This window comes from Suricata suricatta, chromosome 6 (assembly GCF_006229205.1).
Source record: "Suricata suricatta isolate VVHF042 chromosome 6, meerkat_22Aug2017_6uvM2_HiC, whole genome shotgun sequence".
Lineage (NCBI taxonomy): Eukaryota > Metazoa > Chordata > Mammalia > Carnivora > Herpestidae > Suricata > Suricata suricatta.
Window position 1 is genome coordinate 85,430,293 of NC_043705.1, and position 15,058 is coordinate 85,445,350.

The 15,058-nt window shown below is 38.3% G+C and overlaps 1 protein-coding gene across 1 annotated transcript in view; it reads right to left on the reverse strand.

Moving 5' to 3' along the window:
- SIMC1 (SUMO interacting motifs containing 1) overlaps positions 1 to 13,166 on the reverse strand; it is a 47,755-nt gene extending 34,589 nt beyond the window's left edge. The window contains exons 1-4 of the mRNA XM_029941243.1: positions 13,086 to 13,166; positions 7,620 to 8,930; positions 3,778 to 4,010; positions 2,986 to 3,055 (exon numbers count right to left, since the gene is read on the reverse strand). Coding sequence (XP_029797103.1) covers positions 2,986 to 3,055; positions 3,778 to 4,010; positions 7,620 to 8,930; positions 13,086 to 13,166 — 1,695 coding nt within the window. The remainder of the gene's footprint in view (positions 1 to 2,985; positions 3,056 to 3,777; positions 4,011 to 7,619; positions 8,931 to 13,085) is intronic.
- Positions 13,167 to 15,058: the final 1,892 nt, after the last annotated feature.

Consider the following 15,058-nt stretch of genomic DNA (forward strand, 5'->3'; position numbering starts at 1 on the left):
AGAGAGAGGGAGATACAGAATCCGAAGCAGGCTCCAGGCTCTGAGCTAGCTGTCAGCACAGAGCCCGATGTGGGGCTTGAACCCACGAACTGTGAGATCATGACCTGAGCCGAAGTCTGATGCTTAACCAACTTAGCCACCCAGGCGCCCCTTAAAATTTTTAAAGATTGTGGTAAAAAACATTTAACATAAGTTTAACTATCTTAACCATTTATTTTTATTTAAAATTTTTTTGTTTTTTATTTATTTTTGAGAGACAGAGAGAGAGAGCGTGAGCAGTGGAGGGTCAGAGAGAGAAGGAGATAACAGATTCCGAAGCAGGTCAGGCTCTAAGCTAGCTGTCAGCACAGAGCCTAACGCGGGGCTTGAACCCACAAACCATGAGATCATGACTTAAGCCTGAAGCTGGTCGCTTAACCAACTAAGCCACCCAGGTATCCCTATTTAAAAAAATTTTTAAAGTATTTATTTATTTTTGAGAGAGAGGGACAGAGAGTGAGCAGGGGAGGGGGCAGAAAGAAAGGCAGACACAGAATCTGAAGCACTTATTTCCTGCATCATTGTCTTTTGTTGTTAGTTGATTTTTTGTTAGTGAAATGTTTAAATTCCTTTGTTGTTTCCTTTTGGGTCTCTAGCCAGATATAGTATTTTTGGTTAGTAACTTTATTTTTCCTTCAGCACTTTGAATAAATATATCATCACATTGCCTTTTGACTTGCAAGATTCTGCTGAGAATCTGCTAAAAATTGTATACAAGCTCTCTTGTATGTGGTGAGCTATTTTTTTCTTGCTGTTTCCAAGAATCGGTCTTTAACTTTTGTTAACTTCTGACACTTGATTTAATGTGTTTTGGTGTGGGTCTTTGGTTGAATATCCATTTCTTTCCTCAGATTTGGGGAGTTTGGGGTCATTATTTTCTCAAATAAGCTCTCTGCCTCTTTCTCTCTTCTTATGGGGCTCTCATAATACAGATATAGTCCACTTACTAATGCCCCATAGTCCCTTAGGCTCTCTTCAATTTTCCTCATTATATTTTCTTTTTGCTCTTCTGTCTCAATGATTTCAAATGACCTTTCTTCAAGTTCATTGCTAGTTTTCTGTTGTCTGGTCAAGTCTGCTGTTGAATCCTTCTAGTGAATTTTTCAATTCAGTTATACTTTTCAGGTCCAGAATATGTTTGATTCTAATAGTTTTTTGCTTAATATTCTCATTTTGTTCACACATAATTTTCATGCTGCAGTTAGTTGTCTATCTCTGCTCTCTTTTAGTTCCTTGTACATTTTTAAGATAGTTTAAAAACACTCTTTTGTCAGGGGGGCACCACTTAAGCATCTGGCTCTTGATTTTGGCTCAGGTCGACTCGTGGTTGTGAGATCTAGCCCTACATCAGGCTCTGCGCTAAGTGTGTGCTTTTATCTGTCTTAATTTCCCAAATGGCTTGCCTTTGTCTCTTCTCAGGAGCCCAAGTCTCTTGCTTCCCTGGTACCTGCCTGTGGAACTGCATACTCTCTGCAGCTCTAACACGTGGCAGTGCTCACCTCTTTCCAGCAGCTTCCACACTATACCCCTATTCCCATCAGTTATCTGAGTCAGGTGAGAAAACAACTGTCCATCGGGCAGCTCCCCAACAAGTCAGGACACTGAACTCAAAGTCCACTTTTTTGTTTCCATCTTGAGGGAGGAGCTGGGACAGGTGAGGTTTCCTCCCCAGTTGCACCATGTTATGCAGGGGAAGGGGAGGGGCATGGGCACACCAACTAACACAAACTTTCCTACTCCTTTCATTGAGTCCCTTCTTCAGTATGCATTCTCCTGGGTACCTTAGTGTCTCAAGTGATCTCCAGAGTTTTCACAGAAGTATTCTGGTCCATACATTTTTCTTAATTTGGCATCTCCATGGAAGAACAATAGCCTGGAGCCTCCTTGTTTATAATCTTGGTGATGTTTCCCAGATCATTCTTAAAGCCCTAAATTATTATGCTCCAATCTGAACTGACTGCTCAGTAGGTCTACTATTCACCATAATTTTAGGAATTCTCTTTATTATTCTCTTGGATTAGATCTAGTGTTCCCCGGATCCTGTGCCGCCCTCTTTATTAATCCACCCTTCTTTAGATGCATGCCTTTAGGTAACTGAAGAAATGGGGTGTGAGGATATTTTTTCAAGTTCCTACATGCCTGGAAATGTCTTTATGTTACACTCACACTTGAATAATAGTTTGGTTGAGTATGGAATTCTAAGTTGAAAACAATTTGTTCCATCCAAATGCTCTGGGTGAGCAGACAGGATTCTCACCATCAAGCTTAGGGATCCCTAAAAGTCAGAATGCAGAATTTTTTTTCTGGAGCACCAACTCTATATTAGGTGCCTTTATGACAGATGGTTCATTCAATGTCTTTAGAAAATAAGTCCTCTGACTTTTTGCCTGAAGGGTAGGCAACCTGATGACTGAATTTTCTGTACTCAAGAATGGAGAGGTTGTCAGTTCTATCCACAAACTTTCAACCTATTTACAGCCCACATCTGACTCTAACCCTCTTGTATATATTGTGTTTCTAAGTTGAAAACCTCTCTGCTCTAAAGGGAGATTTCCCTTCTCCTTGACCGCAGCCACCTCTCGATGTAGTATAGCCTGTGGCTTTCTCTGCCTGGCTTCACCAGTCAACATTCTTACATACCTTTTAGTTCTTAAGTTTTCATTCAAATCTAGTGCCCGTCCCCTTATTTTCATTGCCATGGATTTGTATCTTTCTCTCTTCATTTACTATTCTTTTCAATGGGATCTCAAGAAGGAGAGGGATAAGTGAAGGCACTCAGGTTTGAACTGGAAGACAGTAAATACCATTTCTATAGGAATCTTTTGGTGAGGATGGCAGTACAGGGAGGGAATAATGGCAAAGACTTTACAACCAGATTTACCACCACTTCTGTTTCTAGTTGAAACTTCCTATGCAAAAGATACACCCTCAAAATTGTTATGTTACCTCTTCCTCCATGACATAAGTGAGCAGCTTCCAGTCCCACTCCACTGTCTTGGCATTAGCTGGATGTAGCCTGAAAAGTTAAGTGACATCAATTAGAATTCTAGAAGGTTTAGTGGAAGAGATAATGGGATCTCCTCTTATCCTCACTGCTTTTGTCTATCCTTTGACATGATACCAGGTCATCTGACGGTAGTGGAACTTCAGTTTTTTTGCTGCCCAGGATCCACTTCTCTTTCCAAAGGCATTAGTATGCCAATTTGCCTTTAAGAAATCAACTCTTATTTTTTACTATTAGTCCATTAGCTTTACCCCACCAGGATCCCAACCTATGAAGTATACTGAGCCAATCACTATATTCTATCCCTCAGTTCACAGTGATTGGTTCAAAAATGGGCTCATGTCCTATGTTATTCCAATTAAAGCCTACAAAACTCAATTTCAGAACTTTTGTACGATCATAAAGGAAGTGGACATTCTCTCTCATAAAAGCTGGAGGCTGAGAAGACTACTATGTGGAGCCTCAAGAGAGAAGCAAAGCAGGAAAATGGATCCTAGTAACCATTTTGAACTGAATTAAGTCTTATTCTTAGGCTTCTAGTAAAATGAATAATTAAAATCTCTTTAATCGGCTGTAACAGCTAGTTTGGATTGGGTTTCCTATTAGTTGCAGCCCAAATAACACTAATAAACACTAAGCCATCCTCTAATGGCTAGCTGAATCAACTAAGGCAAGAGAGAGCTGTGTCCTGAGTCCAGATTCTAGGTAGATTCACCAACATCAAAGGTTCATACTGTTGAATTTTCATGAGAAGCATATAGGCCTCCTTCAGTACATCCACGGTCTCAGAGCCACTGAGTAGGATTTTCTGGATGATATGAGCCACAATTTCTCTGGGTGGGTAATGCTGGGGTGACACAAAGTCCATCAAGAACTGCACAGTTCCCAGGGGAAAATTTTCTTCAATGGTGTTTGTTACCATTCTCAGTCTTCGATGAGGGATGGGTTCTAGTTTTTGACCCTTACTCTGTAGAGATAAAAATAAACCAATTAGAACAGGTTTCACAGACATACATACAGAGGTTCTGAAACAGGTTCAAGACAGCAAAATTTTCCATGCGTTTGAATTATTCATAATGAAAAATAAAAAGACTGAAAGTCTTATCTAAAAAACTTTTAACAACATGGAAAAATACTTATATTAGGTTAAAAAATAAGAATTCAAAGCTCTACATATAATTTCATCTGTGCTAAAAGATAGCATTGAAAAGAAGTACAAAAGGATCAAGAGCTTGCCTAAGTAGATTTTGGAGTAAAGGTGAGAAAATAGGATAGTTGTGATACTATTATCAGATACTTAGATAAAGAGAGGAAGAAAGATGCTTAAAATTTTTTTTAATGTATATTTATTTTTGAGAGGTGGAGAGACAGAGTGGGGAAGGGGCAGAAAGAGAGAGAGAGACACAGAATCTGAAGCAGGCTCTAGGCTCTGAGCTGTCAGCATAGAGCCTGATGTGGGGATCAAACCCACAAACCTTGAGATCCTGAGCTTACCGATTGAGCCACCTGGGCACCCCAAAAGATGCTTTAAATCCCATTTTGTTGATTTACTGTCAACAGTAAATGTAAAGTTGCTTCTCTCCCATATCCCAAAAGTATGTATATGAAGACTGGGAGAAATATGTGAAAAGTGGTTTTCTATTATTGAGGGTAGTGGAATTACAGATGATTTTCCTCTATATGCTCTTTTGTATGTTTCCATAATAGATACATATTACTTTCATAATCAAAAGAAAAAAACATGAAAAAGTTTTCTGACATCAGAATGTAACAACAATAATGATAATTTTTGAGCATTTAACTTATCCTCATCTTAATTCTCACAACCCTAATAAATACATACTATTATCATTCCTATTCTATAGATAAGGAGACTGAGATTTAGAGAGTAAGGATTTGTCATCCAACAAATGGCAGAAGCTGGCTTCACACATGGGTGGTGTAACCCCAGATCTACCCTCTGAATTCATACTACCTCTCAACAACAAAATCAATAATAATAAATATATTTTTGTTAAAAATCCCCATTATTAAAAAAATTTAAGTGCCTATGTATAAAAAGGCAACTGAGCAGGAAATAAACCGAAATTATTAATAATCATAAATGCTGATTGATAGCACCATAATTATTTTTATATTTTAAAATGTTTTATGTTAAGCAAGCATTATTTTTAAATCCTAACATGGGGTTTGATCTCATGACCGTGGGATCATGATCTGGGCCAAAATCAAGAGCTGGATGCTCAACTGACTAAGCCACCCAGGCACCCCAAGTATTAAACATCAGCCAAAGATCTGAGAGCTTATATATGACAGTAAAACAGTAATGGCTAGAATTGTCATTCCAGAAAATCTTCTGGAGAAGTCTAGTTGGCTTTCTTGATATCTCAAATCACCTGAGGGTAACCCCTTATATTACTGATCATGGACCAATACTGTACATGTCATGTAATGGAAGTTAAGAGCCAGAGAAGAGAAGAACAAAAAAATATTGCTTTTGTGACTATTTTACATGTGATGCACTTATATTTGAACATATATTATTCATTTCTTGTCTACAAATGTGGACATCTACAAACAGATAATGTTTACAAATTCTTCTGATGCCCATATACTTAAGGGTAACTATGATTTACAAAGTATTTCTTTAGGCATTGTAAGGTGGCTTTGTGCTTTATGCATTTACTTTTAGGTCAAACAACTTTATGATATGAGCATTATGACTTATTTTAAGAGGAGCGACTCAGAGGAATTAAGGCCAATGGCTGGTAAGTGGCAGCATGGGGACTGGCTACGAAGTTCTGGGGAGAAAATGACCTAGTTAAGAAGTACTTACTAAAAGCCCAGAAGAAATCATAGGAGAGGCAGAAAAGATTTACAGACGTGTTCTAGATGGCCGAGGTTCTTTAAGGTAAGATATAAAGATGCATTAGAAAAATCTCCTTTGTTTGGCCTAACTGCCATCTTATAATCTATGTTTACACAGAAAGGGGGACTGTGGTGTCCCATTTACATCTACTGGCGGCTTTGCTACTTGTGCAGCACCTACAAAGTACTACAGACTTGACTATGGAAACACAAACTCTCTCAAGTCCTCCAAATGCTCTTGATAATGGACTGATGTATCACCATCCTGAAGCAAACCCACAGGAATAGAGAGAATGAGCTAGGGTAGTTGGGGAGAGTCCTTTAGAAAGAGAAGACATGCAAAACATAATAGAAGATATAACAACAATTAAAATGAGAGGAAAAAAATTCAATCTTCAAGGCCAAATTGATGTGAATGCCTGATACAGGCTATACAGGATTACTGACTGCTCTAAGAACGCACCCTTTGAATTCATGGACTACCTCAAACCGGTCCTTTTTTTTTTTAAAGGTTTATTTATTTATATAAATAAATATATCTATTTATTTTTTTAAGGTTTATTTAAGGTGAGGAAGAGCAAGCATGAGTCAGAGAGGGGCAAAGAGAGAGGGAGAGAGAAAATCCAAGCAGGCTCCACACTGTCGATTAAGAGCCCGACCTGGGGCTTGAACTCATGAACCATGAGATCATGACCTGAGCTGAAATCAAGAGTCAGAGACTTAAACAATTGAGCCACCCAGGCACCCCTCAAGCCAGTCGTCGTCGTCGTCTTCTTCTTCTTCTTCTTCTTCTTCTTCTTCTTCTTCTTCTTCTTCTTCTTCTTCTTTTAATAGTTTAGAGCCAGTCTTCTTAATGTTGAGAATATGATTATAGAAGATGAAAAAATAGCTTCATAGTGTAAGACTTAGCTGCAAACTTTTTCTTACATCTGCTAAGAAAAGCACCTGGTTTAGTTCTCATAGCTCAATAATGACCAATGGGAAGTAGCATTCCCAATAAAATCTTTTTGTTTAATGTTTGTTTTTGAGAGAGAAAGCGAGAGAGAGTGTGCCTGCATGCATGAAGAGGGGAGGGGCAAAGAGAGAAGGAGACAGACTCCCAACCAGGCTCTGTACTGTCACTGCAGAACCCAATGGGGTGGGGGTGGGGTGGGTTCGAACTCATGACCTGTGAGATCATGACCTGACCTGAAATCAAGACTTGGTCATTTAACTGAGTCAGCCAAGCGCCCCTCCCATTAAATCTTAAAACTGAATTTCCTCCCCAAAAGTCAGAAAATAATAGTTTTGGGAGCACTGAAGTGTTAAGGGTATGACTATCTCTGTGATATGGGAGCAGAATAAGCGCATCAGGAAAGGAAAGGCATAGGAATTGAGGACAAGTATTTGATGAAGGCCTATAATGAGCCAGACACTATAACAGACATTTTTACATATGTTATGCCATTTAATGATCCTGTGAGGTATGTTTTTATCTCCACTTTACATATAGGAAAGAAGCTAAGGCTCAGAAAGGTAAAGTGTCTTCCACAGTGCCAGTTTTTAACTGTGGGGGTGAAATTTGAACCCAGGTCTGACTCTACACTAGATGGTTCCACAAGTAGAGGAAAGACAGAAATATCAAATTTATCCTGGGCCTGTTCTCTCATGCATATTCATGCTAGGCCTATAGGACACCTAATCCCTAGGGGAAGACATATGAGCTCACCTCTCTCGTGTCTTTATCTGGTATCAGTGTCTGGAAGAAGAGGTGATGCACTGGAGGTCGTAAGAAGTACTTCAGTCTATGTAGGCACGGTCTGTTGTATAACCCACCTTGTGTTCGTGTTTGTACCTGGGCAGACTCAGGGTTAGCAGACTCTGACAGTGATTTCTCTTTTCTGGCTGGAGTTTCTGTAACAGAGAGCCAAGGAACTTTCTCTAAGGAAGTTTCAAACTGTAGAGACTGTGGACTGGGAGAGGGCCTTGGAGAAGACGGAGCTGAGACATCCATAGGGGTGTCATGGTTCTGTATCTCATTTTGGGGAGGGCCAAGCGGGTCTTGTTGTAAGTAAGGCAAGTCTCCACGTGAGTGTGGCATGTCTCCTCGCAAGCCACGCATGTCTCCAGTTGAACGGAGCATATCTCCTGGGAAGTGTGGGACTTCTCCAGGTGAATGGGGCACGCTTTCTGGTGACTGTGGGGCATCTCCTGGTGACTGTGGATATATTATGTTTTGAGGTGGACCTGAAACATCTTGAGGTGGGCACAGTGAGTCTTGAGGTGGGCTGGGTGAGTACCGAGATTGCCATGAGTCGTCTTGAGGTGGGCTTGGAACATTCTGCTGAGGACATGACATCTCTTGAGGAGGGCATGGAACTTCTTGAGGCAGGTGAGGCAAAGCTTGTAGTTGGCACTGCATGGTTTGTATTGGGCATGACAAGGCTCGTGGCGGGCATGAGGAGGCTCGCGGCGGACAGGGTGAGGCTCGCAGTGGGCATGGCAAGGCTCGCAGTGGGCATGGCAAGGCTTGTGGTGGGCAAGGCACATCTTGCTGTGGGGCTGGTAAGGGTGCCCTCTGATTGCTGCTGCCACCATCATTGCTTGTTGGGGAATGGGAGTGAACATCTAAAGATAGCTGTAGGCTTGCTAAGAAGCCAAGGTCACCTTGGAATGCAGTTGAACTACAATTTGGCTCTGCTGGATAAACAGAGTCCCCACTGATGGACACAGGAGGTTGTGGGCCCTCAAATGTGTTTTCTTCCAAAAGGTCCAAATCCACAGGATCACTGTTAACAATTCTCCGTGCTGCAGGCCAAGAGCTTCTGTCTACCCGCCCTTCCATCACCTCTTTGCTGGAGAGGCTGGCACGTGTCTGCAGACTGGTTGGCTCCTTCTGGGAAGGAGCAACAGGTTCTAGAGTCAAGTCAAGAGTTGCAATAGGTCTATTTTCTTCCTCAGTTCTTGTCAGGTCAATCACACAGAGTCCATTGCGATCCTTTGCCCTTGGTCTGGTTTCTCTAGTTAAGTCAATGAAGTCCTGTTAAAGGATTATGAGAATATAAGTGGTCAAGTAGGAAGTCTTTGCTTTATCTAAGATTTACATCCACAGTTTTAAGGATAATCATATTTTACCTTTTCACTTCACTGAAAATTTACACATTTTGTATAACATAAGCATTAGTATTTCTTTTGGTCAAAATTTTGCTAGTGTCAATACTGTCAATTTCTGTACCATCTTAAATTATCCAAAAGCTACATGCATATAACTGAGGGAATAGTGGGAATTTTTTTCTGATCCAAGGTAAACAGGGAGTAGTAGAGAAGATTTCAACCTGAAGTCACAAGTGAAAAAGCAATCTTTCTTTGGAAAAGCAAATACACAGGATAACTTACAACAGAAACTAAAGAAGAAAGGTAAGCTAACAGCAAATAATCTACTATGTGCTAAGAACGTGTTGAGTGCTTTCACATATCTTTAATTTTCACAATATCCATATCAGGTAGGCCTTATAATTTCCATTATACAGATGGAGAAAATGGAGTTCAGAGGACTTAGGTCATTACTAAGGATTATACAGTTAAGTCATAGACACATACATTCAAATCCTGGTCTGTTTCCTTCTTTCTCTGTACACCTTCAATCAATATATAATCAGCTTATAGTCAGATGCAGAGTAATACAATAACAGTTATAAAACCAACAGTGTGAGTCTGAGCCCTAACGAGGTTCATTATGGAAAACTTCCTATCTTTATCTCCATTCTTTGCCAAAATGATTAGGTAGCTCATAAATCCTGATGATGCCAGCCCATGGTACTAAAAGCAGCTTCTGTGCCACATACATGGAAAAATATTGTACTCCCTTTCAACTCTCAAAACTGTCTCAGTGTGGATGATCTCATCAAAAATATCAGGCTAATTATTGATCAATCTCATTGATGAACATGAATGCAAATATCATCTATGAAGTATCACTAAATCCAGCATGAAAAAAAAAAAAGAGTTCCATTTCTGATCAGAAGGGCTAGTTAGACACTCTGATCAACCAACCTAATAAAGGTTAGAAATTATATATAAATGTAAAAACACAGGAGGAGTTATAGCAAGAACTGACCAAAAGAAAGACAGTATACCTATATGAATGTCAGACAAACTAGATTTCAATGAAAACAGCGTTACTAGAGATAAAGAGGCTGCCGCACGATAAAAAGACTTATTTCATCAAGATATAATAATTTTAAAACTATGCCTAATAACATAGTCTTCATAAAGCAAAAATAGATCCAAGTATAAAGAGAAAAATGAATGTCCAGTCATTTTAGGAAACTTTTACATGTCTGTCTTGATTGATGGATTATGCAAACAAAAAATTATTATGGATACAAAAGATTTGAACACTTTTTTAAAAAGTTTTTATTTTGAGAGACAGAGAGAGATAAAGAGACAGAGAGAGACAGGGGTGGGGTGGGGGCTGGGGCAGAAGGAGAGAATCCCAAGCAGGCTTTACACTGTCAGTACGGAGCCTGATGCAGGGCTTGAACTCATGAACTGTGAGATCATGACCTGACCTGAAACCAAGAGTTGGACACTTAACCAACTGAGCCACCCACGTACCCCAAGATTTGAACACATTTAATAAGCTTCATCTAAAGGACTCAGAATAGATATTCACAATTACATGAAATATTTACAAAAATTTACCACAAACCAGAGCTGAAGTACATCTTAGTCAATGTCAAAAATATTACCACTCAGACCAAAATACTATTAGGTTAGGAAGTAATACAAAAGGATAACTAGGAAAAATTCCAGGTAACTGCAAAATAAGAAATATGACCCAATAACACATGGGTCAAAGAAGAAATCACAGAAATTAGAAAAATTTTAGAACTGAACAATAACAAAAATACCAGTGATGAAAACGTGACATGCAGCAAAATAACTATGTAAAAAAAAGTACACTTAGACATAATTAGAAAAATGGAATAGAAGAAAATTAATATGCTAAGCACACACCTTTTGATAGCAGAAAAAGGAAAAAATATGCCCAAAGAAAGCAGAACAGAGGAAATAATATCAAGAGCAGAAATGAATCAAACAAAGAACACAGCAGAGAAGTACAACAATGTCACGGGGTTGTTCTTTTAAAGGTTACTAAAATTGGTACACATCTGGTAAGAAATTTGAGAGTAAAGGGACAAATAAACAATATTAAGAATGAAAATGGGACAAAATGACAGATGTTTTTAAGATAAAGAAGATGAGAAGATGTTATGAATCATTTTATGTTGTAAAAACTTGGGAACTTGGATGAAACAGATAAATCCTTGGAAAAATAAAGCTTAGCAAAACTGACTCAAGAAACTGGGTGATAGGCACATGGAGGAATTTGCTATATTTTTCATGTTTGAAATTTTCCATAATGAAAAGACATTTTTAAGTTGACTCAAGAAGAAAGAAAAAAATCAAAACAGTCCTTTAACCAATAAAGAAATGAATCAGCAGTTGAAATTTTTTCCATCAAAAAAACTCCAGATCAAGGTGATTTTAAAATTACCTTTTTACTTCTGCTAAAATTTCAAGGAAAAATGATTCTACTTTTATACAAGCTATTTAAAAGTATATATATAGGGTGCCTGGGTGATTCAGTCGGTTAAGCAGCCGACTTCGGCTCAGGTCATGATCTCGCAGTTCATGGGTTAGAGCCCCGCATTGGGCTCTGTGCTGACAGCTCAGAGCCTGGAGCCTGCTTCAGATTCTGTGTCTCTCTCTCTCTCTCTGACCCTCCGCTGCTCATGCTCTGTTTCTTTCTGTCTCAATAATAAATAAAAAAACATTAAAAAATTAAAATGTATAAAAGTATATTTTAAAAATGAGGGGCTACCTCTGACTCATTATGATTTAGCATAAACTTGATCCAAAATATGAAAGTACAAGTAAGTATTATAAGTCAATATAACTTCTATACACAGATATAAAAATCCTAAACAAAACACTATTAAACTAAGTCCAACACAACCAAGATGAGTTAACCTAGGAATCACACCTAGTTTAGCATTTAAAAAAATCAATTAATGTAACTCATTACACAAAGGAGAAAATCTTACGATCACATGAAGAGGCCAAAAAGCATTTGATAAAACATTCAACATCCATTCTTAAAAAGAGAAAAAAAATCCTCAAAGTAGAAATAGAAGAAGGCATGGTTACCTATTAAAACTGAAAAGCATTTGATAAAACATTCAACATCCATTCTTAAAGAGAGAAAAAAACTCAAAGTAGAAATAGAAGAAAGCATAGTTACCTATTAAAGGTTATTTACAAATCACACACAGTAAACATTACACTGAAACACTGAAAACATTTCCTGTAAAATCAGACGTACATCTAAGATGCTTACTGTTGCTAATTCTATTCAGCATTGTTCCAATGTTGTATATACAATGCAAGAAAATAAGATATAAAAAGTATAAAGATTAGAATGAATAAAACTGTCCATCATGAATAATAGATTATTCACATGGAAAACCCCAAAGAATCTATAGATAAATATCAGAATAAAAGCATTTATCATGATTGTTGGATATAAAAATTACATTTTTTAATACTTCAACAAAAGTACCACCGTGTTGTACGACTTCCACATCGCACAACTTCAAGGGAAATCACTCATATTATATTATATGTGAATTATGCCCTCTAGGGCAAAATTCTAGGCAACCCATACAACATCAACACAAAAAACATGAACATGTATATGAATATGTAAGTATATATTTGTATACACATGCGTGCTCACACATGCACACACTATAAGTGGTAGGTTTTTTTTTAATGTTTCTTTACTTATTTTGAGAGAAAGTGTGCATGGGAGCAGGGGAGGGGAAGGGAGGCAGAGAGAGAATCCCAAGCAGACTCCACACTCAGTGCAGAGCCTGATGCAGGGCTTGACCCCACAATCATGAAATGATAACCTAAGCCAAAATCAGAGTCTGATGCTTAACTGACTAACCCACCCAGATGCCCCCCCTTTTTAAAAATGTTTGTTTACTTATTATGCGGTAGCTATTTTTGTGAGTTGCCAAACAATTCCATGGTACATAGTAGATTATACTTCCTGAATCCCATGATTGGGTAGAGTTATGTGATTAATTCTGCCCAATAAATTATGAGTGGAAGTAACATGTATTACTTTTGGGCTGGGCCCTTTAATTTCTGGATGCAGACACTCCAAAGGTTTCTTTTTCCTCTGATGCGTCTGTCTCATGGCCATGTTCAAGATAATGGCAGCTCTGTCAGCCTGTGTCTCCACCTGATTACGATACACAGACATCCCTCCTCCTCCACCCAATCAGCAATGGGCATGTAGCAGTGTGAATGAAAATAAACCTTGTTTTAAGCCACAGTGTAACATAGCTTATCCTGACAAACACGTTACCTGGGAACAAATTTAACTAGAGATATGCAAGACCTGTGTGAAAAAATATTTTTGAAGTGTACTGAAGAACAACACTAACACAGGCCTAAATAAATGAAAGTATATACCACTGTTCATGAATTAGAAGACTTGATGTCATAAATATGACAATTCTCCCCAAAGTGATATACAAATTCAGTATCATCTCAAAGTCTAAATAGGTTTTACTCAGGAACTTAAAAAGCTAACTCTAAAACTTGAAAGGAGAAACAGAAGACCAATAATAGCCAAGACACTTCCAAAGAACACAGAGTGGTATTGGCACTAGATAGTCAAACAGATAAATGGACCAGAAGAGCAAGTTTACAAACAGACCTATACATTTAGAAAAATTAGATTTATACCAGAGATGGTATTAAAGATTAGAAGGGAAAATATGGAACTTTCAATGGTACTGGTTATCTATTTGGGGGTAAAAATGAAATCATATTTTAACTTCACACCAAAATCATAAATCAAGTTTATTAAAGAAATGAAAAACCCAATGAAAAATTTTTTTAGGAAAAAAAACAAGAGAAGATCTTTATAATATTTGTGTAAGGAAGAATTTCTTAAGATACAAAGGGTAAACCATAAAAGAATATTTGACTGGGGCGCCTGGGTGGCTCAGTCGGTTAAGCCTCCGACTTCGGCTCAGGTCAGATCTCACGTTCGTGGGTTCGAGCCCCGCGTCAGGCTCTGTGCTGACAGCTAGCTCAGAGCCTGGAGCCTGCTTCCGGTTCTGTGTCCCTCTCTCTCTGCCCCTTCCCCTCTCATGCTCTGTCTCTCTCTGTATCAAAAATAAATAAAACATTAAAAAAAATAAAGAATATTTGACTACATTAAAATTAGGAATTTCTGTTTATCAAAAGTACCTTAAAGTTGTAAGACAAGTCACAAACTAAAAGGAACTTGGCAGTGACGGACTTGGGAATACTATGCAGAGATAAAGATGATAATTAAAGCCACATGCAATAACATTAGCTTTTTTAGAAGATTAAAAATTTTTTTTTAAATGTCTATTTTATTTTGAGAGAGAGAGACAGAGAGTGAGCGAGGGAAGGGCAGAGAGAGAGGGAGACACAGAATCTGAAGCAGGCTCCACGCTCTGAGCTGTCAGCACAGAGCCCGATATGGGGCTCAAACCCATGGACTGTGACATCATGACCTGAGCCAAAGTCGGACACTTAACCGACAGAGCCACTCAGGTGCTCCAGAAGATTCTTTTTTTTTTTTTTTTTTTTTTAAGTAATCTCTATACCCAATTTGGGGCTTGAACTTACAACATTGAGATCAAGAGTTGCATGCTCTACTGACTGAGCCAGCCAGGCACTCCAACATTGATTAATTTTATGAACATAATATTGAAGCTAAGAGAAAAATGAAAGAGAATAACATACAATATGATTCCGTGATATTGTGATATACAGTAGTCCCACCTTGTCCACAGGGGATACATCCCAAGACCCTCAGTGAAGGTGTAAAACTGCAGATGATCCTGAACCCTGCGTATAATGTTTTTTCCTATGTATACATACCTATGATAAAATTTAATTTATAAATTAGGCAAAGTAAAAGATTAATAACCATAGCTAATAAGAGGAAACAATTATAAGAATATACTGAAATAAAAGTTATGTGAATGTGGTTTGTGTCTCAAAATATCTTCTTGTACTATACTCTTCCTTCTCGTGATGATGTGAGATGAT